General features: G+C 39.6%; 1 protein-coding gene across 3 annotated transcripts in view; it reads left to right on the top strand.

Annotated features, from left to right (window-relative positions):
• Positions 1 to 25702, top strand: part of LOC100155532 (olfactory receptor 6E1-like) — a 33505-nt gene extending 7803 nt beyond the window's left edge. The window contains exons 3-5 of one of the 3 annotated variants that reach the window (XR_014810861.1): positions 7250 to 7818; positions 8563 to 8691; positions 19178 to 20206. Coding sequence is in view for 1 of the 3 variants with exons in the window: in XM_021100005.2 (XP_020955664.1) it covers positions 23979 to 24965 (987 nt within the window). In the remaining 2 variants the exon portion in view is untranslated. Of the gene's footprint in view, positions 1 to 7249; positions 7819 to 8562; positions 8692 to 19177; positions 22068 to 23807 lie in introns of those variants that run through there. The other 2 variants (XR_014810862.1, XM_021100005.2) reach the window with 2 other exon arrangements.
• The last annotated feature ends 1545 nt before the right edge of the window (positions 25703 to 27247 follow it).

Genomic DNA, 27247 nt, shown 5'->3' with positions numbered 1-27247 from the left:
GAGTGTTCTAATTTCTTTTTTTTACATGTAGCTGTACAGTTTTCCCAGCAATACTTAATGAAGTGACTGTCTTTTCTCCAGTGTGTATTCTTGCCTCCTTTGTCATAGACTGGTTGACCATAGGTGCCTGAGTTTATTTCTAGGCTTTCTATTTGACTCATTCTTTTATTTAAACATTAAGTTTTTTTTAGTTATATACACCCACATACATACACATGGGTTAGTATTCTGATTATAATTACATTGGATTTACTTTTGAAAGAACCAACTTCTTTAATATTAAAGAGTTCCCAAGAGTATGGTATGTCTTTCCATTTGTTCAGGTTTTACATAAAATAATTTTCTTCATAAAGAAATGTTTAAAACAACCATTTTTTAGCTCTTGTTATGAATACATTATTTTTCCTATTTGCTTATTCTTTATTAACTCTAGTGATATAGTACTAAATCTCTTGGGTTTTATACAGTCATATTACCAGCTTGAAGAAATGTGTTTATCTCTTCTTTCCCAGTGTCTCAACCAGCTATTTCATTTTGTGTGATTGTATTTGCTAGAAAGCCACAAGATAATATCAAATAACAATGTCAATAGCAAGCATCCTTATCTGGTTTCTAGTTTTAATTAAAACTGTATTTCTGTTAGCTCTGCTGGTATGTTTGGTAATTGGTTTTTAAGAAGTCTGCTTTTCTCCCTATTTTTATAGAGTTTTTAAATTAAGAATGGCTGCTAAATTTTATCAAAAGAATTTTTAGCATCTATTTATATGGTCATATTATTATTTTTTATGATCATATTATTTTTTGTTTAATTTTTTATTGTCCTAGATTATGTTGCTAGATTTTCTGATATTGAACATACTTATATGCCCAGAATACTTTTCTAGACATGATTTATTATCCTTTTAAAAAAATTTCATTAAAAAAATTTGTGTTGAAGTTATGTTGATTTACAGTGTTATGTTAATTTATGCTGTACAGCAAGGGGCTCACCTATACCTATATATCCTTTTTCATATTCTTTTCCATTATGGTTTATCACAGAATATTGAGTATAGTTCCCTGTGCTACAGAGTAAGACCTTGTTGTTTATCCATACTGTATATAATAGTTTGCCACTACTTATCCCAAATTCCCATTCCTTCCCTCTCCTACCCCCCTTTGCAACCACAAGTCTGTTCTCTATATCTGTGAATCTGTTTTTGTTTTGTAGATATATTAATTTGTGTCATATTTTAGATTACACATATAAGTGATATCATATGGTATTTGTTGTTCTCTTTCTGACTTACTTGCTTAGTATGATAATCTCTGAGTCCATCCATGTTGCTGCAAATGGCATTATTTCATTCTTTTTAATGGCCGAGTAATATTCCATTGCACATATATACGTCATCTTTATTCATCTGTTTATGGACATTTAGGTTGTTTCCATGTCTTAGCCATTGTAAATAGTGCTTCTATGAACATAGGGGTGCATGTGTCTTTTCAGATTGTAGTTTTGTTTGGATATATCCTTAGGAGTGAGACTGCTGGATCATATGGCATCTCTATTTTTAATTTTTTGAGCAAATTCTATACTGTTTTCCATAGTGGCTGCACCAATTTACATTCCCACCAACAGTCTAAGAGAGTTCCCTTTTCTCCATACCTCCTGCAGCACTTATTATTTGTAGACTTTTTTTTTTTTTTTTTTTTGGCCATATCCATAGCATCTGGAAGATCCTGGGCCAGGGATTAAACCCACACCACAGCAGCTTCAACACCAGATCCTTTAACCACTAGGCCACCACGGAACTCCTATTTGTAGACTTTTTAATGATGGCCATTCTGACCAGTGTGAGGTGGTGCCTTATTGTAGTTTTGATTTGTATTTCTCTAATAATTAGTAATAACGAGCATCTTTTTTTCTTTTTTTTTTTTTTTTTTTTTTTTGTCTTTTTGCTATTTCTTGGCCCGCTCCCTCGGCATATGGAGGTTCCCAGGCTAGGGGTCGAATCGGAGCTATAGCCACCGGCCTACGCCAGAGCCACAGCAACTCGGGATCCGAGCTGAGTCTGCAACCTACACCACAGCTCACGGCAACGTCGGATCGTTAACCCACTGAGCAAGGGCAGGGACCGAACCCTCAACCTCATGGTTCCTAGTTGGATTCGTTAACCACTGCGCCACGATGGGAACTCCCAGCATCTTTTTTTCATGTACCTGTTGGCTGTCTGTATGTCTTCTTTGGAGAAATGTCTGTGTAGTTCTTCTGCCCATTTTCCAATTGGGTTATTTGGTTTTTGTTATTGAATTTATGAGCTGCTTGTATATTTTGGAAATTAAGCCCTTGTCGGTTGCATCATTAGCAAATATCTTCTTCCAGTCTGTAGGTTGTCTTATCCTTTTGATAAATACTAAATTTTACTTACTAGCATTTAATATAGAGATTTTTCCTCCTAAATTCAAAAGCAAGCTTGCTCTGTATTTCCTATTTTTGTAGGTTTGAGTTAAAGTTATGTTGGCTTCCCAAAAAGAAACATAGAGATTTCCATCTTTTTCTATGACCTATAATAATTTAAATAACATTGAGATTATCTGATCTTGAAATATTAGGCAAAATGTAGCTGTGAGTCTGTCTGGTTCTGCCCCTTTATTATTAAATCTGTCTTTCTTTCTTTTTTTAATCTTTTTAGGGCTGTACCCACTGCATATGGAAGTTCCCAGGCTAGGGGTCTAATCAGAGCTCTAGCTGCCGGCCTACGCCACAGCCACAGCAACGCCAGATCCAAGCTGCATCTGCAACCCACACCACAGCTCATGGCAATGCCAGATCCTTAACCCACTGAGCAAGGCCAGGGATCAAACCCACATCCTTGTGGATGCTAGTTGGATTCATTTCCACCAAGCCACGATGGGAACTCCTATGGAATCTTTCTTTAATCACCATTCTAGTCTTTTACTTTTTATTTTGTTTTTATTTTATTTTTAAATTTTTTTTTGTCTTTGTCTTTTTAGGGCTGCACTTGGGGCATACGGAGTTTCCTAGGCTAGGGGTCTAATCAGAGCTGTTGCCGCTAGCCTACGCCATAGCCACAGCCACAGCCACATGGGATCTGAGCCGCGTCTGTGACTACACCACAGCTCACGGCAACACTGGATTCTTAACCCACTGAGCAAGGCCAGGGATTAAACCCATAACCTCATAGTTCCCAGTCGGATTCGTCTCTACTGCGCCACGACAGGAACGCCCATTCTAGTCTTCAGTATTTAATTGGTCTATTCAGGCTGCCACTGGCCCATCTAATTCACTTTCCCACCCTAGAGAGAAGTCTAATTCTCAAGAAACCTAGCCAACTTACACAGAACCAACAGTTGGCACTCTTGGTCAAGGAATGGCCCTTTTATAGAAATAGACTCCTCTTGGGAGAAAAACCTGCACCAGGTACCTTTATTTAACAGAGCCTTTATTCATAAATATAACTGGGAGTTCTCTTATGGCACAACAGGTTAAGGATCTGCATTATCACTGCAGTAGCTTGGGTCACTGCTGTGGCACAGGTTTGATCCCTGGTCCAGGAACTCCCATGTGCCGGGTGCGAGGCCAAAAATAAATAAATAAAATACAGTTGGATTCTCAAGTGCCACCAGATATTTGATGAAAATCAGTAGCATGAAGAAAGAGGTAAAAAGATGAACAAATGGGCAACTAACATTAGAGAAACCTGAGATGATTAGGAAACTAAATTTTTTTTTAATTTATGCAGAACTTAAAATGGCTGAGTAGATATGATACTCATAAAAGCATGTAGTCTGTGAGGAAAAAAGAGCAATCAGAGGTTCTCTTATGGCACAGTGGGTTAAGAATCTGGTGTTGTCACTGCTGGGGCTCAGGTTGCTTCTGTGGCATGGGTTTGATCCCTCACCTGAAATTTCTACATGCCACAAGCACAGCCAAAAAAACCCAAACTAACAAAAAAAAGGAGCAATCTGAGAATAAAAATATTTTAGGACATTGAAAATACAGATGTTGGGAATTCCAGTTGTGGCTCAGCCCATTATGAACCCAACTAGTATCCATGAAGATGGAGGTTCGATCCTTGGCCTCGCTCAGTGAGTTAAGGATCCAGTGTTGCCATGAACTGTGGTGTGGGTCACAGACATGGCTTGGATCCCGCATTGCTGTGGTTGTGGTGTAGGCTGGCAGCTGCAGCTCCAATTCAACCCCTAGCTCCAGAAACTTCCATGCCACAGGTGGGTCCCTTAAAAAAAAATGCAAATGTCATCTTGAGTTCCCTCATGGCTCAGAGGGTTTAGGATCTGGCCTTATCACTGCTGTGGCTCTGGTTACAGCTGTGGCACAGGTTCAATCCCTGTTCCAGAAACTTCCACCAGCCACAGGCTTAACCAAAATAATAAATTACAAATGTCAAAAAATTGTACCAGACTGTGTAAATAATAAAATGAGTATAAAGAATAAGAAATCAGAATTAAATTTAATCCCATAGTGGAGACTACAAAGTAAATAATTCCAAAATGTAAAAATTAATTTAAGCCATATGGAAGATGGATCCAAAAGTCAAAGATCTGTCTAAGGAAAGTTCCAACCTGAGACAATGGCAGGAAGGAAATATTCATGAGAATAGCTGAAGAGAACCTCCCAAAACTTCATGAGTCATTATTTTGAAATGATCTATGTAGAGGCAAACAAAATTAATTTTAAAAATACCTACTCCTAGATTCAATCTAGTAACATTTAAATTCTTAAGGGTAGAGAAAATCCTGAAAGTTCCCAGAGAGAGAACGAAGAAACAGTTACCAGAAGAAGCAAGGGTAAGAATGGCACCAGACTCCTCATCAACAACACTTAATACTCAAAGACAGTTGGACAATATTTCAAATTTTGAGGGTGGAAAAAAGTTGGTATTTTTGCTATTCAATTTCTTTATAAACAATACTTTTACTTGGTAAAGGAATGAAATTACTTTAAAATGTGTTCAGAGTCTCACTCCCACTCTCCCCCATTCTCCCTACTCCCCATTTCCCATTTTCTCTCTCCCTGAGAGAGGACAAACAGTATAAACAGCTGAGCATGACCTATGAGAAATTAAAGAAGCTGAAGAGAAGTTGAGGGGAATCTGCTAGACCCAGAGACAGGTTACTAGGAAACTAGTAAAGATAAGCTTCAGGGTTCCTCATTCACTTGAGACCTTTCCAAGGCCAAGGGATAGACCTTAACTGTGTGTATTTGTATTTTTGTATTTCTTCTCTTAAATACAGCACCCCCAAATTGTATAAAATTCAAGACCTATAAAACTTGGATCTGTCCTTTTAGACCTTTGCATTTGGAGGATTTTTCTTCAAGCAAGGATGTTTTAATGACATGAATTACATTTCTTTCTTTGGGGCAAATCAAACTATAATAATATTTATTTAATAATATGAAAAATATTTTTGTTTATTGATTTTCACTTTCTGAAATAAACCTCTAGATAAGAAATGAAGATTTAATTGGGGTTATAGAACAGAACAGGAATGTTAAAAATCTTGGAAATATGAAATTCCAATATAGCTAGAGTTCCTACTGTGGCACAGTGGGTTAAGAATCCGACTGCAGCAGCTCAGGTCACTGTGGAGGTACATGTTCGATCCTTGGCCTAGGGCATGATTAAAGGATCTGGCATTGCTGCAGCTGCAGTGTAGCTTGCACCTGTGGCTTGGATTCAGTCCCTGGCCTGGGAACTTCCATATGCTTCAGGTCAGCTATAAAATAAAAATTTTAAAGGTTTACAATATAGCTAAAAAAATTAGGGCTTGGGAAGAGAGATGGAAGGATAATCGGTTTATTAATCTTTGGTAAGGAGCTATCTAGGAACACTAAAGTTGACAATAAGAATAGAGATTCAATTATATTGTATATTGTTAAATACATGAACAAAAAAGTAATTACTACAGTCTGTAGTTGGAGGGGCCAGGGAAGTGGGAGGTACTACAGAAGTGATAAATTCCTCATCTTTCTTTGAGAATATAGCCAGGACACTGTTGCAAGATGATAAACCAAGGACAATGCAGAGATATTACTAAAGACAGAAATATTAATTAAAGATATAATTAACCAAAGAATATTAATTAAAGATAAAATAGTAATCATGAGAACAATCCAGTCAGAAAGTATTATCAGATGCTTGTTAATTGAACTGAAGAGGAAAGAACATTTTTTTACTTTTTATTTTATAACTTTCTATAAGTTTGAATTTTTTACTTTGTGTATACTTCTATAATTTTTAAACAGTTTAAAAAGTGTGTATAAAAATATATTCTTTGTAATGTTTATAATTGTGTGAATTGGAAACAGTCTAAATACTTACAGAGAGGCAAATATGAGACTGATTAAAATAATTTATATTAAAAAAAAATAGAAAGGAGTTCCCGTTGTGGCTCAGTGGTTAACAAACCTGACTAAGAACCATGAAGTTGCGGGTTCAATCCCTGACCACACTCAGTGGATTAAGGATCTGGCATTGCTGTGAGCTGTGGTGTAGGTTGCAGACTTGGCTCGGATCCTGTGTTGCTGTGGCATAGGCCGGCAACTACTGCTCCTATTCGACCCCTAGCCTAGGAACCTCCATATGCTGCGAGTGCAGCCCTAAAAAGACAAAATAATAATAATAATTTATATTGATTTTATATATTTACTAACATGGAAAGATACCCACACTCTATCAGGTTTTTTTATTTTAAAAATCTAGATGCTAAATAACATGTACATCACAACCTTTTTTTTTATCTGTGGTATATATAAATGTATGTATGTACAAGATGCTTATTCTAAAATGTGAATAATTATTGCATCCAGGCCATAAGAATGCAAGTGTTTAAAAATAAGAAGGAAAAAAAGATGGCATAGTGTCTGTGAGGATGAGGGTTCAATCCCTGGCCCTGCTCAGTGGGTTAAGGATCTGGTGTTGCCGTGAGCTATGGTGTAGGTCGCAGACGTGGCTCAGGTCTGGTGTTGCTGTGGCTGTGGTGTAGGCTGGCGGCTACATCTCCAGTTTGAGTGCTAGCCTGGGAACATCCATATGCTGTCTGTATGGTCCTAAAAAGAAAAAAAAAGAAAAATAATGCAAGTGGTTTTTATTTTTCTCTCTTTGCTTGGGTTTTTAAAATTTCCTATAAAGAATGTAATTATTTTTGTTATGTAAAATAACATAAACGTTATTTTAATACATTTTTCCTTAATTCATTCCACGTTTCTCCTGATTGAAACAAGGTCACAAGATTCTACTTATAATTCTTGGCACAACAGAATATTTATTTGAGTCAAAATCTGTTTGACGTCACCCTCAAATCAAAGTGTTCATGTACAAAGATGTCCTTCAACCCACAGTGATAAGAGTACAATTTCATAGCTAAAAGCAGATAAAAAGAACATCATTTGCCTGGTACCTTGTGCAGCTGTGACATGGATTTCAGAGCCAAGGAGAGGGAAATCTAAATCATCACAGCTGACAACAAAGCACAAGCTGAGTTTATCAGAGGTAGTTCATTGTCTGGGATGCTCTTTTCAAATCGCTTTGGGAAGGCAAGGTTACTGCTGCTAAATTTCAAAACATCTGCAAATCTGTGATTTTTCCAGTCATAAAGAACAGTTCCTGCAAACCTTGATAAGGAAGTTTTCATTGACTTCATTACAACAGATTTAACAGTGAGAAAACAAAGCCAAAAGCAATAGGTGCTAATGCTCTGGTGCAAGTTCCAGCCCAAAGCATTTTTATCATCTCGAAGCAAGCAAGAGGATCACAAAGCATATCTCCCTGGTTTGGGACATTTTAGTTCCAGGTAAAGGCTGTTCTGTATTTCAGAGTTTTTAAAGTGACAAGAGACATTTCAAAGGTAACCACAGTACACTTTCATCCAGTTTCAATTATATTTTTTGGCCTTTGTCTAACCTTAAGCATATTTATCTGAGAACCAAAAGTAATTCTGAAAATCAAAAAAATGTCTATCCCAAACTGAAAAACTGTCCAAAAGACAGTGTTGGAGTAATAATTATGATAACATTTCTTGAGCTTCTCCAATGCACCAGGTACCATGTTAAGTACTAATTGAGTACTGAAGTGTTAAGTACTTAATCAGTACTTAGGTACTTAATTAAATTAAGCAAGTAAATTAGTACTTCTGTGCTGATTAGGTATTATGTTAAAAACTTTTCTCATTGGAGACTCACAAAACCTTATGAAGTAGGCAACAGTATATCTAAATGTGGCAGATTGTATTTTCTAAATATGGCTACACCCATGTCTCCCATTCTGAATGCTTTTCTGAGATGTGACCTTGCCCAAACTTTCATCAACAGGTTGGGCCCTGTGTACCGTCCCTTTGAACCAGGGCGGGCTTGGGTCAATTGACTATGGTAAAATGATGTCATATAACTTCGAAAGATAGGTCAGAAAAGGCTCTGTAACTTCTGCCAGGCTGTCTTGAGACATTTGTTCTGGGGAAAACCAGTTACAACTTAAGAACTCCAACCTTAGTTAGGCCATCATGCTGATGAGACCATTTGTAGATATTTCTAATCAACAGTGCCAGCTGAGCTCCCAGCCACAGCCAGTCTTCACTGACAACCATGTGAGTGGACCGGACCATCTTGGACACCCAGCCCAGTCAGTCCTTCAGCTGATTGCAGTCTCAGTCTCATGAGAGACCCTCCAAGTAAGAATTTCCCAGTCAAGCCCTTCCTGAAGTCCAGACCCACATTTTATACCACTGAGTTTAGGATGCTTTGCTACACAGCACCTGTAACCAGACCACCCCACTTTGCAAATGAGGAAATTGAGGCTTAAAGAGTGATTTGGGAGTTCCCGTCATGGCTCAGTGGTTAACAAATCCGACTAGGAACCATGAGGTTTCAGGTTCGATCCCTGGCCTCACTCAGTGGTTTAAGAATCTGGCGTTGCCGTGAGCTGTGGTGTAGGTCAAAGATGAGGCTTGGATCTGGTGTTGCTGTGGCTGTGGTGTAGGCTGGCAGCTGCAGCTCAGATTCAACCTTCCATATGCCACAAGTGTGGCCTTAAAAGAGCAAAAAACAAAAAACAAACAAGAAAATAACCAAAAAACAAACAAAAAAGAACAATCAGCCTTGGCTAGAGGAGCAAAGACAACCACAGAGGAAGGGCTAAGATCCTTCTAGTTATACAAGTGACCTCTCTCCCTTTCTTCTCTGCCTTCTCTAGAAGGAGCTAGCTTATGGAAGAAGGAAGAGGGAGAGGTGTCTGAAGCCAAGACAGATTGCCCTCACCCTCCACTCTAAATTCATAGATGCTAGAGCCACAAACAGGCTTAAATTTTGAGCAGAAAAGACTCAGAATTGAGTCTGACATTAAAGGGTTAAACTGAAGGGCATTTAAAACTAAGCAAAGCTGAGTCTTAAACACCAATTTGAGAACTCTAAGTGACTGGAAACATATAGGCTCTGGATGAGATATTATTGAGAACCTGTGACCTATTGGAAAAGAATTTTTGTTTTTTAGGTTTTTGGCTGCACACGTGGCATGCAAAATTCCAGGTCAGGGATCAAACCTGTGCCACAGCAGTAACCAGGGCCACAGTAGTAATAACTCTGGATCCTTAACCTACTGCACCACAAGGGAACTCTAGGAAAGAGGAGTTTTACATACCTCAACTGTGAAGCAATTATTGGAAAAAATAAAACTATTTCATGATTTTATTCCTCCTAATTGAGACTTTTCAATAACTCTACCATATTTTTAAAAAATAGAACCTTGATTAAGATACCTAATATTCTGAAAGAAAGTTCAGTACGGTAGAAAATATTACCAAAAGAAATTTCTTTCCATGAAGATAAAGTTCCTCAGATGTGACACTATTTCAAGGACCAGAAAATAATCCACGACTATTTACCACTCACAGTATGATGTCACAATGTATGGGTCTTTCCAGGGAAGATCACCACCTGAACCAGAAGGGCAGACCATGGGAAAGGAAAGTTTCAATGCTCAGTTCTCAGACCTTTCCTCTTCTTTATCTACCACTAGCTCTCTAGGTGAACTCATCCATTCCATGGCTTTAAAAATCACCTCTATACTGATAAATCTAAAATTTATATCTCTAGACTTAATGTGTCCTCTCAACTCAGAATCATACATTCAGTTCCTTATTCAGTATCACCACTTGAGTGACTACTCCTCAAATAAAGCACAGCCAGAACACCTATAGGAAGGCTCAGAGCTGACAAGCCCAACTTTACGTTCAGACTGCCTAACAGCTTGATAGTTCCCTGGTATGATTTTGCTTCATGGTGTTGGTGCCCTTGTATGCCCTTTCACAGTGAATGAGGCTGACCCATACCACCAAAAGAATATCAAAGGAATGGTTGTGTATGTCTTCTAAAGATAGGCCATAGCAGTCATTGCAGTTTCCAATTTGGAAGCTCCATTTTGGATCACTCACTCAGAAGGAAGCCAGCTGCCATGTCATGAAGATACCCAAGCAGACCTTTTGGAGAGACCCACATGTCAGGAACTGAGGCCTCCAGCCAGAAGCCAGTATGAACTTGCCAGGCATGTGAGGAAGCTACCTTGGAAGATCTTCCAGCTCCACAAGCCCTCAGAGGACCACAGCCTCCATCTCCATCTTGACTGTGGCATCGTGAAAAAAACCTGAGCCAGAACTATCCAGAAACTATGTGAAATAATATCTCTTTATGTTATAAAGAGATAAGCCTTTATAAGTCTTTATAATACTTCAATGTACTTGCTACATTTGGGATAATACATCACATAGCATTAGATAACTAATGATATTGATGCTTGCTAGTTTGGCTCATTTTCCCCTGGCTACCCAGCCAGGCAGTGATACGGAGTAAGGCCTGAACCTCAGATTATGTTAGTCTCAAGAATCTTAGGGTAGGTGCAGGGGAACCCTTGGGAATCTCCAGGCATCCAAAATGCTCAAGAAATTACTCCTCACTCCAGAAAACATGTGTTAAAATCAGAGTCCTCTTGACCTCAGCAAAAAACAGCTTTACGGGGCAACCTTACCTTGAGAATCTGGAGTGGAAGGGGTAATAGAGCCCCTGACCAAAGTTAATCAGTGTCCATCTGTTTTTCTCAACTTCTTGTAAGCACTGGGCTTCCCCAGTGCCCTGATTTTATTCTGAGGCCATCTGGGCCAGAGTTCTTTGAGTCCACACAAGTATTTGTCCCAGAATAATTGTGTAGGAGAGGCAAAGAACACAATGCAATTATTCATTTTCCCATTTTAATCTCTGCAACAATGCTCCAGGCCAAAGCCGCTGCCACCACCACCTCACACATACACATGCATAAATCTGTTCAGACAGCACTCCTTGTCCCCAGAAACCCAGGGATTTCTCATGCTTTTTTTCAAGTTTTGTTTTTTTCCCTCTCTGTTTCCTTTGTTACTTATCTTGAGGAAGAGACTGCAATTGTGTTACTTTAGCATCTTGGCGGGAATTAAGCCAACCTAGAATTCTGTACCCAGACCAATAATCAATCTAGTGTCGGGGAAAGATATTTGCACACAAATTCTCAAAAAATTCATTTACCCTTTCTCAAGAAGATATCAGATGATATGTTTCATCAAATGAAGCCAAGAAACATGTAATCATGGGAGACAAGGATCAGATTTAGTGACTCCTCGGAGTTCCCGTCATGGCACAGTGGAAATGAATCTGCCTAGGAACCATGAGGTTGCAGGTTCAATCCCTAGCCTTGCTCAGTGGGTTAAGGATCTGGTATTGCCATGAGCTGTGGTGTAGGTCGCAGATGTGGCTCGGATCTGGCATTGCTGCAGCTGTGGTGTAGGCAGGCAGCTGTAGCTCTGATTAGATACTTAGCCTGGGAGCCTCCATATGCCTCAAGTGTGGCTCTCAAAAGCAAAAAAAAGAAAAAGAAGAAGATTTAGTGACTCCTCAGGATAGGGGTATGGGGGAATTTTCAAATGATGGTAATAGTTATAATCCAGATATAGAGGAACAAGTAATCAGTCAAGATTGAAGCCAAAAATGTATGTTAAAAATGTAAGGCAACTGGAGCTTCTGCTGTGTAAAACAGAATCAGCAGCCACAATGAGATTGGGAGCTACTGGGACACAGGTTCATTCCCCAGCCAGGCAGAGTGAGTTAGGGATCTGGTGTTGCCACAGCTGTGGCTTAGGTCATGACTGTGGCTCTGATTCCTGGCCCGGAAGCTCCATATACCATGGGGTGGCCAAAATGACCAAAAACAAATAATCAAACGAAAAAAAAAGCAAAAAAACAACTAAGGGAACTACTAAGAGAGCAGAAACAAACTGTATAACTTCCAAAATAACAGTGAAAAAATGAGGATCAAAATGATCATAAATCATAAAACTAGATCACAAGTTCCCTTCGTGGCTCAGTGGTTAACAAACTTTACTAGGATCCACGAGGATGGGGGTTCAATCCCTGGCTTCACTCAGTGGGTTAAGGATCCAGCGTTGCCCTGAGCTGTGGTGTAGGTTGCAGATGTGGCTCAGATTGGCCCAATCCAATAGAAGACCAGAAAGGGGGGAGACTTGGAGTTTATTTGTGGCTCAGTAGGTTAAGGATCCGGTATTGTCACTGCTGTGGTGCAGGTTTGATCCCTGACTTGGGAACTTATGCATGCTATGGACATGGCCAAAAAAGAAAAAAAAACATGCAAGGAAAGGGGAGAGAAAATACTTGGAATAGGTGGAAAAGGGGAAGTAATGGTAAATATAAAGTATAAAAGAGTTTAATAGAACTGGATCCAAATATATAAATAATCACAATAAATGTAACAGATTAAATCCCCTAGTTAAAAGACAGAAATCCAAGAGGACACACATACAAAACAAATCAGGTATAAGCTATTTAAGGAAACATCTTGTACATGGTAACACAAGAAGCATGACAAAGTGATAGGAAAACATACACCAGAAGAAAGCTAGTTTTGCTGTATTGATATCAGACTAAGTAGATTTTGAGGCAAAAAACAAAAAAAGTTGTGAAAAATAAAGAGGGTTGTTACATATGATCAAAGGAAGGAAAACAAAATAATTCTGAAGTGTACACATCTATCCACATAGCCTGAAAAGATACGAAGCAAAAAAATGAAGAACTTCGAGGGGCAACTGAGAAAACACAGTCATAGGAGGTTTTAACATGTGTCTTTCAGAAACATATATCAATCAGACAAAATATTGGTTATGTTGTAAAAAAAAAAAAAGAATACAATTAATAAGCATGGGCTCAAGAGTATAGAGCCCTTTATCTAAAAGAGACTATACATTCCTTTTAACACACATAGATCATTTATAAGAAATGATCACTGACAGAATCACAAAGCAAGTCCCAACAAATACTGCTAAAAGGCATCAAAAATAGGAGTTTCCGTAGTGGCACAGTGGTTAACAAATCCGACTAGGAACCATGAGGTTGCGGGTTCGGTCCCTGCCCTTGCTCAGTGGGTTAATGATCCGGCGTTGTCGTGAGCTGTGGTGTAGTTTGCAGACGCGGCTCGGATCCTGCATTGCTGTGGCTCTGGCGTAGGCTGGTGGCTACAGCTCCAATTCGACCCCTAGCCTGGGAACCTCCATATGCCGCGGGAGCGGCCCAAGAAATAGCAACAGCAACAACAACAACAACAACAAAAGACAAAAAAAAAAAAAAAAAAAAGTCATCATAAATAAAATCTTGGAAAGGTGGAAAAAAGGGAGGGATGCATGTTTCCTCCTCTCCCTGGAGTACCTAGAGATGCTGTCCGTAGGTGATGAGTCTAAAAAGAGACATATCACTTAAAGATATAAAAGTAATAGAAGAACAAAAACTCAAAATTGTAAGAAGATATCAGAGAAGAGAGAGAGAGACACTGTCAGTGAGCAAAACAACTCACGTTTCATAAAATAAATATATATTGCTTAAAATAGATAACAAAAAACATCAGTATAAACATGTTATTCAAGAGTTGTGGGTGTAATCAACAGACGAATTTAAAACAAATTTTAAGTTTATTTAATAGTAATAATTTAGGAGTTCCCATCATGGCTCAGTGGTTAACAAATCCGACTAGGAACTATGAGGTTGCGGGTTTGATCCCTGGCCTTTCTTAGTGGGTTAAGGATCCAGCGTTGCCATGAGCTGTGGTGTAGGTCACAGACGTGTCTTGCATCTGGTGTTGCTGTCACTGTGGTGTAGACTGGCAGTTACAGCTCCTATTGGACCCCTAGCCTGGGAACCTCCCTGTGCCATGGGTGCGGCCCTAGAAAAAAAGACGAAAAATAATAATAATTTAAATAATGTGTTTAATATAATAAAGATTATTTAGTGATAATAGTTATGACAGACCCACACGTTAGGCCATCAGAGACGTCGTGGGACAAGTCAAAGGGAAAGGGAGGAAACTAATGTGTATTTTGTATGTATTACCTATGAAGAAAATGAGGCTCAGAGATGACAAGTCATCAGCTAGCAGGTTGCAGGACTGAAATATCCATCCAGGTTTATCCGACTCTAAGGCAAATACTTTTTCACTACACCACATAGTTAATGGATCAAGAATCACTAACCCTCAGAACAGTGGAACACTTACATTTTTATTGATAAAGGATTAATAATCTAAATTACATTTAGATTGAAAAGTTTATAGCAATTTGATATATGTACTACTCCTTTGTACATTTTACATTTAATTTTTTTTTTTTTCATTTTTGGCTGGCCCGAGGTATGTGGAGCTCCCAGGCCAGGGATCAGATCTGAGCTGCAGTGGCAACCCAAGCTGCAGCAACGCCAGACTCTTAACCCACTGTGCTGGGCCAGGGATTGGACCCATGTCCCAGTGCACCCTAGACACCACCAATCCTGCTGTGCCATAGCAGGAGCTCCTACATTAATTTTTAATTAATTGATTTGTAACACTATCTGATGCCAGGGAAAGCAATTACTAATCTTAGTTCACAAACTCATGTGTACACCAAGTTTAATTTACTTTCTATTCTTAAAACTCAGCTTAATTTCCCTAGACGCCCCATTAACCTGAAGGTGAAAATTAAATCTCAGTCAGTTCTGGCTTCTCCCACAAGCACACTTTTCTCCAATGTTGTGTCTAAGTTTTGAGGAAGATAGGGGAAGACAAGGAGGCCCTCCTTCACCCACCTGTTCTCTGGACCCTCCCATCCTGCCCCCAGTCATCGGTCCACATGTAGCTGGCACATCACACCTCATTTTCTTCAATGAGGCCCTTGCAGGCTGGACAGCTCTTCCTGCAACCTCTGTGCCCCTTTCAGGCACTCTAGACTTTATTACTCTATTTCTGCACCTCTCTGAGCCATAGAAACTCTGATGCTCTCTAATGTCCCACCTGCCTGAAACTTTATGCAGCCACCTCTCCTCAAAGGTACAGCCACTGTCCTGGACCTTCCCAGAAAACACATCACAAATTCTCTCTGTTCTCAGACCTACAACTCTATGTTGGGTTCTGTCTTCTCCTCTCTTAGTCTCAGCCTAGGGTTGGGAAAGTCTCAGCCTAAAGTGAGAAAGATCGTAAAATGCAAAGGGCTCCACCTCTTCCCAAGGAGCCCTCAGCTCTGAGCTACTCTTCTTCTTCATCTCCTCTTTCCCCTGTTATGCAGAATCTCGGGAAATAAGCTTTGCCCTGACTCATCAGGTTTTTCCTAGGCCCTGAGTCCTAACCTTGAAAAGGCTTTATCCTGCCTTCTGCAATAATATTTCTTTCCCAGTTTTGTTACCCAAATGAAAGGAATATGACAGCTAGAAGAGATAAGAAACACTCATTAAAAACAATGGTTAACAATTAAAAACTGTGATGCTATCTCAAGGGTACTGTGCTAGATGCTTAAAATACAAAGAAAAGCATGGTTCAGTTTCTGCTCTCAGGATTTGTCCAGGGTCATATAGCTAGCAGGGAGATACAGAGGAAGAACTCAGTGGTGATAATATTGTATTTAGTGCAATATCAGAATTTATAATTGAGAAGAATGTGGTTGGGCTGAGGGTTGGGGGCAGAACTACTTAGAAAAGTTTTCTCAGTTCAATCCGTTTTTTGCCAAGGTTGGAAAGGCATTTCAAGTAGAAAGAACAACATATATGTAAAGGCATGTAGGCCAGAGAGAATATGATATTTTCAAGAGAAGTAAGCCGTTTGGTTGAAGACTAAGCTATGAAAGAAGACTCATAGCAGAAGGAACTGAAGCAGTAGGTGGTCCCAAGATTGAAAAGATGCTATACTAGAAAACTTACATTTTACTCTGAAGGTTACTGGAGGCATCAAATGATTTAGGCTGAAAAATATTGTAGTCCATTTTGTGTTGAAAGATGACTCTAGCATTATGTGGAGAACTAAAGTGAGAAAGATAGTAAAATCCAAGTAAGAAAAAACCCAAGCTAAGGCAATAGCAGTGGGTATGGAAAATTTATTCATGAAAAATTTTTGAGGCAGAATTACAGAAGTTGGAATAAGAGAGTAAAGGAGAGAAAAGAGTCCAGGATAACTCCCCAAATTCTGGCGTGGGTGACCAAGGCAATGATGATACCATTCACATAAACAGGAGTAAATGAGAAGAGCAAGTTAGGGGAGAAGTGGATGGGTGGAGAGAAAGGAACGATACATTCACATTTTTTCATTCATCAAGAAGACATATGGTGAGGAATCATGCTGTCAACACTGCCCCTACCCACCCCAGACTACCACCTGCAATAACTAGTGTTGTTTTATTGTTCTCCTGTGTATTTTTTCAGTCAGTTTTAACACAGTGCTTTAAGTCACCCAGGTAGAACTCTGCAGTAAGCAGTAGGATAGATGGTTCTGGAGTTCAAGAGAGATACTTGGGTTTATGAAGAATCAACTCAAAAGCCAAAAAAAAATCAAATAAGTCCTTTTAACATGGGCAAAGATCCTGGGTAGACATTTTTCTGAAGAAAACATGCAAATGGACAAGTACATGAAAGTGTACTCAACATCACTAATTATTAGGGAAATGCAAATCAAAACCACAGTGAGATGTCACCTCATACCTGTTAGGGTGCCTATGATTTTAAAAAGATAAGTAATAACAAGTGTTGGTGAGAATGTCAATAAAAGGGAACCCTTGTACACTGTTGTTAGGAATGGACATTGGCACAGCCATTATGGAAAACAGATTGGAAGTTTCTTTGAAAAATTAAATATAGAACCACCATATGATCCAGAAGACCTACTCTGGAGAGTATATCCAAAGGAAACAACAAAAAAAGTTTTTTCAACTGTTAGGACCTCCTTGTGATCCTCAAAGACCTTTGCTAAATGGTTCTTTCCATAGGAGTCACACACTGACAGGGCTGTGGGTAGGCATTTCTTCCAGCTCCTGTTACCTCAGGGGAACAAACTGGACAAGTCACTGACTACTGTAGTCCATGGTCACTTCTCCAGGGGCACATAGTTGTGCAGCTTTATAATCAGGTCCAGCAAGCCAGCCCCATGTAGCCTCAGCAGTCGTGCTTCAGGCCCAGTGCATCCAGGGCATCCCCCTGTTTCAAAGAGAGATCTGCAATCCATGTTTTTAGCAGCATTACTCAAAATAGTTAAGATATGGAAACAAGTGTCTGTCACCTGTTGAATGGATAAAGAAGATACGATTCTGTTTAAATCCCAGGTAAATAGAATTGAGAGACCAGAAGGGGAAGTTCTCACTCCCTGTGATGATAGCAGAGCCCAGCACGAAGAAGAAAGACTCCTTTTTTTCCTGGCAAGGACTCAGCCAATGAAAAGCCACACTCTTTTTTTGCCATAGCCCTCCCAACTTCCTTTTCTCTATAAAAGCATTCTTCTTCCCTTGCAGTACAGGGAGTTGCACATGGTTCACCATGGTTGCAACCCCAAATAAACCCATCTTTGCTGGAAAAATATCTGACAATTTATTTCAAGTAGATATTACATTGGAATATTAATCAGTCATAAAAAAGAAGAAAATCTTGCCATTTGCAAAAACAGATGAAACAGAAGGAAATTGTGTTAAATGAAATAAGCCAGACAGAAAAAGACAAATACTGTATGGCGTCACCTGTATGTGGAATCTAAATAAACAAACAAAAAGTCCAGTTCATAGAAACAGGATGGTGGTTGCCAGGGCCTGGGAGAGTAGAGGAAATGGGGAGATACTGGTCAAGGGTACAAACTCCTAAATATAAGATGAATAATTTCTGGAGACCTAATGTACAGCACAGTGTTCATAGTTGATAATATTATATTTTATACTTGAAATTTGCTAAGAATTAATCTTAAGCATTCTTACCACATACACACACATAAATGTGAACTATGTGTCGTGAGGGATGTGTTAATTAACCTCATTGTACCAATCACTTCACAATGTACACATTCATTACATTGCACCTTTTTTTTTTTTTGCTTTTTAGGGCCGCACCTGGGACCTATGGAAGTTCCCAGGCTAGGGGTCAAATCGGAGCTGTAGCTGCCAGCCATAGCCACAGCCACACCAGATCCAAGCCATGACTGTGACCTACACCACAGCTCACAGGAAACACTGGATCCTTAACACACTGAGCAAGGCTGGAGATCAATCCCACCTCATGGATACTCTTTGGATTCTTAACCTGCTGAGCCACAATAGGAACTCCCATGTACACTTTAAATATATACCTTTTTATTTGTCAATTATACCTCAATAAAGCTGGGGAAAAAATTAATCCTAACTTTTTCTTTTCCTTCTCCTATGTCCCTTTCTACCATCTCTCAGCCCCAGTGAAGTAGGGATTAGGGTAGAACTAGCCAAGTTCCTGTATTACTTGTGATGGTTTCTTATATCCCTGTAATAGTAGGACTGCCTAATATTAGACAGGAGCTCCAGTTTCAGAGAAATAATTAGATATATTACTTTAACTAAAAGTAACTGTTATTCCTGATCTGAACAAACAACTGAAACTTTTGTTTGAAAAGCTATAGTGAGTAACAGCAAAGAGAGCTGGGAAGAAGCTGAGTGAGGCTCATTATTACTAATTCTCCAGGGATCCCAAGCACCATGAAACTTAGAAGAGTAGATCCCTAAAGAAAACAAAACTGCAGTCCAAATCTTTCAGCCCTGATGTCATCTCCACAAAGAGATGTGTTTATTCCAGAAGTAGTTCATTCATTGTCTCATAGAGCCCCATTGTTCACAGGAAAAATATCACCTCACAGAGATTGGCCCAACATGAGGATGTAATAAGTCTTTCATCAGTCAAAATCACCAAAAGAAGGATGAAGGAAGATTCCACTAAATGATAATTGAACTCTTCCAAGGCTTTCCCCAGGATGAGCTTGCTGAAAATGGAAAATTTCAAAACATCCTGGACTCATCAGATCCTGTGAACTGAATAAAGACAGAGTCCAAGGAAACCATTCTCCCACTGGCTGACCATTCAGGATACTTTGGAAGTGCCGGCTGACCAGGATACTTTGGAAAAGGATAGTTGTCTTTAAAGAATGCTATCGAATTCATGAGGGATGGAGGTCTCATACCTAACAGTGTAAGATCTGCATTTAGAGTCCATAGATAACATTGCAAGGTCAAGAAATACCTTTGAGCCAAGAATCTTCTGCAGTCTGTAAGTAGTGTATGGCCTGACTGGAACTTCCCCAAATGGCTGCTAGAACCTAACCCTCGGCCTGAGGGGTAATCTTCACCTTGGCACTGCAGAGGATGGCGCAGCCAAGGCTTCCCCAAACCCTCCCCTTCCTGGTACTTGTCTTTTATATTCCATCATAAGGTAGGGCACATAAAGCACATGTACTGGGTCTTGTTTGTAACTTTAGCTGCACCATCCTGGTCAGTGCTTAGGCAAGTCAGTGTTTATCCAAGCAGAACCATTAAGTTCCTTGTGTTGAGGACCTTTGCCTGTCCCATCTTATGCTCTGTGTAACTGTCTCCTTGGAAAACCCAGAGCTCAGAACAATATCTGGGTGAAACTTAACAATTTTCATTAGAAGAAGATTTCACCCACCTTCTAAGAATAATAGAACTGTCCAGAAGGCAGAACAAACCTCCAGGACATGGCTCTCAGACTGCCAGGCAATTCTCCACTTTAACTCACCAAGGATAAAGGGAGAAGTGCCTGAGATTGATGAAGCAGATCCCTTCTCTTTGTATCTGACCCCCTAGCTGTTGACCTCCCATTTGCAGTAGGAAATAAATAGAAATTTATCAACAACCCTGCCTATGAGCTCTATCCTTGGGCTGATCACAATGTCTTTTCATGCTTTATTTGTGCGAAGCTCATGATTCACCATGAACCCAGACCTTTCTATTCCCCTTCCACTCACATCCAACTCTTCCTCATCTCAGTCTTTATTCCCGTTTCTCTCCCAGTGTGTCCTATCAGGATTTTGTCTAAATGATACTCATCCTATTAGCTCCCGATGATATTTCTGGGTATCACATTCATGTTGGATTCTGTTTCTGTTCCGGAAAGATCTGGGTAAATTTCTTGTCTGACTGAGCTCACCTTTGAACCAAATTATTGGGCTACAAAGAACTCTTTTTCAGGTCACTGAGGATCTAAGCAATATTGAGCCTGAAAATAACCCCTGGGGAATTAGCACCTAGTCACATCCTCAGAGGTTGATCAACTATTTTGTGTTCTTTAATAACTGTCAACAAAAGTTAGATACAATAGTAGTTTGTGAAATAACTTTGAATAGTGTAGCCTGTGCTGAAAAGAAGGCAAATCCATAAAAAAGGGAAAGTTTTTATAGTTTACCATTTCATCTTCTCTACTAATATGGCCTAGCATCTCCTCTATCCTACATACCTAAACTGGATCCCAGTCTTATTCTCCACTGACTGGCAAATAATTCTTGTTACATCTCTGCCTGATAATTAAGGTAGCAGTTGGTAATGCTTAAGGAAGGAAATTTCCAGGGATGCTGACTTTTAAAGAGAGATTTTTTTAAAAATACAGCTTTATTGAGATATAATTTAAATACCTTAAAATTTACCATTTTAAGTGTAGAATTTAATGACTTACAGTGCTGAGTAACCATCACCACAATTCAATTTTCAAAGACTTCCATCACCCCCATAAGGTCCCTCATGCCCATTCCCAACCTCAGCCTCAGGCACCCACTAATCAACTTTCTTTTTCTATATATTTGCCTTTACAGATAATTTTTTATTTTTTATTTATTTTATTTTTTATTTTATTTTATTTTATTTTGTCTTTTTGGCATTTCTTGGGCCGCTCCTGCCGCATATGGAGATTCCCAGGCTAAAAGAAACAAAATGTCGTATTATCCCATTGTGTCATCTCTGCCTCCTTTCCTCTTCAGGGGTGATCATTATCTAGAGGTTGGTTCTTATCCCTCCTACCCATAGTTTTATGCTTTCTCAACATTGTGTTTTTGAGATTTACTGTATTTACACATGCAGATCTAGTTTATTCATTTTCACTGTACTGTTCCAATGTGCTACTTTAACACTTTGATGGATATTTATATTGTTTTTCAGTTTTCTCATTATAAACTATATTATTTTCACCTTATAAATTATAATTATCATTTGTGGCAGGGACAATGATATGTATTTATCAAATTCTTTTTCATTTTGCTCCTTCTTGAACAATAGAAACTGTACTTTCTAGTCACCTTGCAGGGCCATGTGACTAGTTTTGGCCAATAAAATGTGAGCAGAAGTGATGTGAGTCACCTCCTGGGTGAAGCAGTGAAGAGTCTCTGATTCTCTGTGATAGTACCCCTCTCCCCTCTCTCCACCCCTCTCTCCTTCCCTCCCCATTGCATCATGGGCCTGGAGGTTGGCTGTAGAGATGATGGCGCTACATGCGCATAGTGGCCTTAATTCCTCAGTCATTGACAGGAGTTGTTCTGTTGTATAAGTATCTACATAATATCCTCAAATTTGCCCTTTGGCATGAAAAGCCTAAACTGTTTACTATCTAGCCCCTTACAGAAAAATTTTCCTGATCTTTGGTTTGTTTTTTGTGCTAATCTCATGTTGTTTCAAAATTAATATAATTTTATAATAAATTGATACCTAGTATGGTGAATACCCTCTCATTCTTGTTCAAAATTTTCTTGAATGTTCTTGGCCTGTTACCTTTCCTTTTTTTACTTTTATTTTTTTATAATGATTTTTATTTTTTCCATTATAGCTGATTTATACTGTTCTGTCAGTTTTCTACTGCACAGCGAGGTGACCCAGTCACACATACATGTATACGTTTAAAGAGATATCTTTTTAAGGATTTTGGGCTCTTTGCTGCGAGGAGCACTCTAGCAGACCCAAACAGATATATGTCTATTTACTAGCTCAGACTCCAGACCATTTCAAAGGTAGAGTTTTTCCCCTTAGAGAATGTTTGTGAAGAGACATCTCCACCTTCTCATAAGGAAAAGCAAACTCTTTTCAGATGGACCAGTTATATGACTCTGCAGGGTTGCTGTCCTCTAGGAAGTATAACATAAGTGACACATCCTCAACCTCTTCTGTGTCAAACACCACCAAATGCATCTTGCAGACATTTGAGGTATTATTCACTCATTCAATAAATATTTACTGAAGCTGATTATTTACGGAAACTTGTACTAAGGGCTATATAAAATTTAGAAGTTAATAAATCTTTGATTTAATGAATGACAAGTGAAAAAAATGGTAAAATACAATAAAAATTAAGTGGTATATAGTAAAATTATCAGATACAGGGGAAAAACTCAATATATTCAAAAGAGAAGTCTTCATGGAAATGATAGCACTTAATGAGGAGAGACTTAAAAGATAAATGGGACTTGGAGTTCCCATTGTGGCTCAGTGGTTAACGAATCCGACTAGGAATCATGAGGTTTAGGGTTCAGTCCCTGGCCTTGCTCAGTGGGTTAAGGATCCGGCGTTGCCGTGAGCTGTGGTGTAGGTTGCAGACACAGCTCGCATCCCACGTTGCTGTGGCTCTGGCATAGGCCGGCGGTTACAGCTCCCATTAGACCCCTAGCCTGGGAACCCCCATATGCCGCGGGAAGCAGCCCTAGAAAAGGCAAAAAGACCAAAAAAAAAGGTAAATGGGACTTGTAAGGCTGATTATTCCAGTCTGAAAGGATGCCATGTACTAAAACCCAGGTGCATAAAACGGATAAAGAATAAAAAAAATCACAAAGGGTTTGTTGTATCTAGACCAGATGAGAGGATGTAAGTAGAAGAGACACTTGCTATATCATATGAGGACATATCATTAAGAACCTTGAACACCAAACTCCCACTAAGGGATTTTTATTTAGGCATATTTTACTTGGATTCTTCCTTTTTGATGGATATGAGTTGTGCTTTTCTCTTTTAGATTTCCTCATTCCTTTTTATTAATCCAACTACCAGTAAAAGTAATCAAATTTTCAAGTAATGTTAAAACAGCAAGAGAGTGTCCATGCATCCTCAATCAGTATAGCCAAGGATATGAATTCCCTGTAGTGAATGACTAAATAATGGAAAAATGTTACCACCCTGAAATATGAACTACTTACAGATGAAGACCCAATACTGAAATAAAGATAAAACCGAAAGATACTGAAATAATGTTGGGCCAAAGGAATTTGTTGAGTCAAGAATAAAAATATGGTTAAGAAATGTAAGCAAGAATGTTCCCTTGTGGCACAGCAGGTTAAGGATCCAGCATTGTCACTGCAGCACCCTGGGTTGCTGCTGTAGTGTGGGTTCAATCCCTAACCTATGAACTTCTATATGCCGTGGGCGCAGCCAAAAAAGAAAAGAAAAGTAAGCAAGAATAATTTTTGTTTTGGTATCTTCCTTAGGGTCCCTGCAACACCATTCTCTCCTCTTAACACACAGACACAGCAGGGGGACCGTACAAGAGACAAGTACCTCCAGAGGCCTCTGCAAAACAGGAAGAACCCTTTAATCTCAAAGGAAACACTCATCCCTGTTCCTTTCACTTCCAAGCATCCTCAGGTCCCTAGAACATCATGGCTCCTGATGCTGCACACTCTGATTGGCCAGCCCCAGCAGAGCTCAGAGGAGCCATGGGGAACCTCACCACTGTCACCGAGTTTGTCCTGCTGGGGCTCTCGGATGCATGTGAACTGCAGATGCTCATCTTCCTGGGGCTCCTCCTGACCTACCTCCTCACTCTGCTGGGGAACCTCCTCATCGTGGTCGTCACCCTCATGGACAGGCGCCTCCACACCCCCATGTACTACTTCCTCCGCAACTTTGCTGTCCTGGAGATCTGGTTCACCTCAGTCATCTTCCCCAAGATGCTGACCAACATCCTGACCAGACATAAGACCATCTCCCTAGCAGGCTGTTTCTTACAAAGTTTCCTCTATTTCTCCCTGGGCACCACAGAGTTCTTTCTCCTGGCAGTGATGTCCTTTGACAGGTATGTGGCCATATGTAACCCCTTGCATTATGTCACCATCATGAGCAAAAGAGTCTGTGTCCAGTTAGTCCTTTATTCATGGATGACAGGATTTCTTCTTATTGTCATTCTAAGTTTCATCATATTTCGGCAGCCATTCTGTGGCCCCAATGTCATTAATCATTTCTTCTGTGATAACTTCCCGCTCCTGGAACTCATATGTGCAGACACAAGTCTGATAGAACTCCTGGGTTTTATTATGGCCAACGTCAGCTTACTGGGCACTCTGTTGGTGACGGCCACCTGCTATGGCCACATCCTCCACACCATCCTGCGCATCCCCTTGGCCAAGGAGAGGCAGAGAGCCTTCTCAACCTGCTCCTCCCACATCATTGTTGTGTCTCTCTTCTATGGCAGCTGCATCTTCATGTATGTCCGGTCGGGCAAGGGCCGCCAGGGGGAGGACAGGAACAAGGTGGTGGCCTTGCTCAACACTGTGGTGACCCCAGTGCTCAACCCTTTCATCTACACCCTGAGGAACAAACAGGTGAAGCAGGTGTTTAGGGAGCAAGTGAACAGACTTTTCTTATAATGCTGTGGACCCAAGTGGCTGAAGCTAATAACCCCAGTCAAACAAAGGGGACATCAGGCCTTGGCAAGAAATGGGGGCTTTCTTATTCAAAAAAGCTTGATTAAAAAAAAAAAGGCTTGATTACCAGTTTATGGAGTTCCAGTCACTGTGCAACTCAGCATCAACTCGTAAGCTCTCTGGACCCTTAAGGCATTTTTAGTAATCATCAGATCTGAATATTTCTGTTCATTCTATGTGTGTCTTGTCTGGCTTCCCAATAGAACTCAACAAGCTCTTTGAGGACAGGGACTAGCTCTGTAATCCACCACAAGCCTCAGGCACCAATCCTTGGTCATGGACCATATAACTAGTCAGTAAGTACATTCAGACAATTGATTGCTTTCTGTCTGTTTCTCCCACACCTTCAGAGGAGAGAATAGTCCTCCGTCAGACCTGTCCTCATTTCTCACTTATACTCCTGTCAGAGAAATAGATCACCAAGAGCCTCCCCAGATAAGGCCAGTTGCTTATTACCTTGCATGGTTCTTTAGTCTTAAATTTCCTAGAAATGCCTCATTCCTATTGAGAAATGTACTAGTTGGTTACTTCCCTTTGTCCCAGATTTCTCATCTGTAAAAAGGAGAAGACATGCCCTTTCCAAAGGATCGTGATGAAAGTCCAGTGAGATTTCTATGAAAAGTGCCTTTGATTGTGACAGGAACCTAATAAGTCCTCAGTAAATGTTGGTTCCTTTCCTCAGTTCTCTTTCTGCCTTCCTTCTTTCCCTTTTGAATTTCACACCAATTATTAACAAAAGCTTTTTTGTTCAAAATGCTATAAATTCTTTTTTTTTTTTTTTGTCTTTTTGTCTTTTTAGGGCCGCACCCTCAGCATATGAATTTTCCCAGGCTGGGGTCTAATTGGAGCTGTAGCCACAGCCTATGCCAGAGCCACAGCAACGCCACATCCAAGCCGTGTCTGTGACCTACACCACAGCTCATGGCAATGCCGGATCCTTAACCCACTGAGTGAGGCCAGGGATTGAACACGCAACCTCATGGTTCCTAGTCGGATTCATTTCCACTTTGCCACAATGGGAACTCCAAAATGTTGTAAATTCTGTATTCAAAATATTATACTAGAAAGTTAAATATAATATTTGACCTACTTAAATGTGTTACTAAGATGGTCCCTATTTTGATAAGATGAAAAGCTCATATGGGTAAATAATCTAATGTTGAGAAATGATTAAATTAATTAAATCAATCACAAAATAATTATTACATAAATGCCTTGTTTCAGAAAATGTCCTGGGGGAGCTCCCATTGAGGCAGAGCAGAAATGAATACAACTAGTATCCTTGAGATTGAAGGTTTGATCCCTGGCCTTGCTCAGTGGGTTAAGGATCCAGTGTTGCCATGAGCTGTGGTGTAGGCTGCAGACTCGGCTCTGATCTCAAGTTGCTGTGGATGTGGTGTAGACTGGCAGCTGCAAGTCCAATTCGACCCTTGGCCTGGGAACTTCCATATGCCTCAGGCATGACCCTAAAGGAAAAAAAAAAAAAAAGCAGTAGGTTTGTCTGAGAGATAATACATAGTGTATACCTTTGAAGAATTAAAATCTAATAAGGAAGATAGAAAATATACCTATAACTATAATTAAGGATGTAACATGAATTGTGTAAGAAAATATCATGGTTTGTGTGTGAAAATAATTCTTAAATCACAGTTTTTAAAACCGGGAGGAAATGGATGATTTCCTAGAGAAAGAGAATTTTCAAAAATCTAGGAGTTCCCTTGTGGTGCAGTGGGTTAAGGATCCAGCATTATCACTGATACAGCTTGGGTTCAGTCCCAGACCTAGGAACTTCCACATGCCAGGGGTACAGCCAAAAAAAAAAATCTAAAATAAAATAGAAAACTTAACTAGGCAAGTTACCATAGAAAGATTTTTAAAAGGAATTATATAAACTAAAAATCTATGTCCTCAAGAACAAAAACAACCTAATTCTACAAATGGCCAATAAGTATGTGAAAAGATGTGCAACATCACTGATCATTAGGGAAAAGCAAATCAATGAGATTCCACTTCATACCCATTAAGATGATTATTTTTTAAAAAAATTTAAACAGATAATAGCAATTGGCACAAATGGGGAGAAATTAGAACGCTTGTGCTTTATTGATGCAAATGTAAACTAGTGCAGACAGTGTTGAAAACAGTATGGCAGTTGCTTATAAAACTAAACATACATGTATCATGAAATCCAGCATTCTCACTTCTGGGTACATAACCAAAGAATG

The sequence above is a fragment of the Sus scrofa genome, chromosome 7, assembly GCF_054392235.1.
Source record: "Sus scrofa isolate SSC_HxYL_T2T_F1_AM1 chromosome 7, Sscrofa_HxYL_maternal_Yorkshire_Landrace_v2.0, whole genome shotgun sequence".
Taxonomy (NCBI): domain Eukaryota; kingdom Metazoa; phylum Chordata; class Mammalia; order Artiodactyla; family Suidae; genus Sus; species Sus scrofa.
Note: the sequence above shows the minus strand (reverse complement) of the source record. Positions and strands in the feature narration are given on the sequence as shown.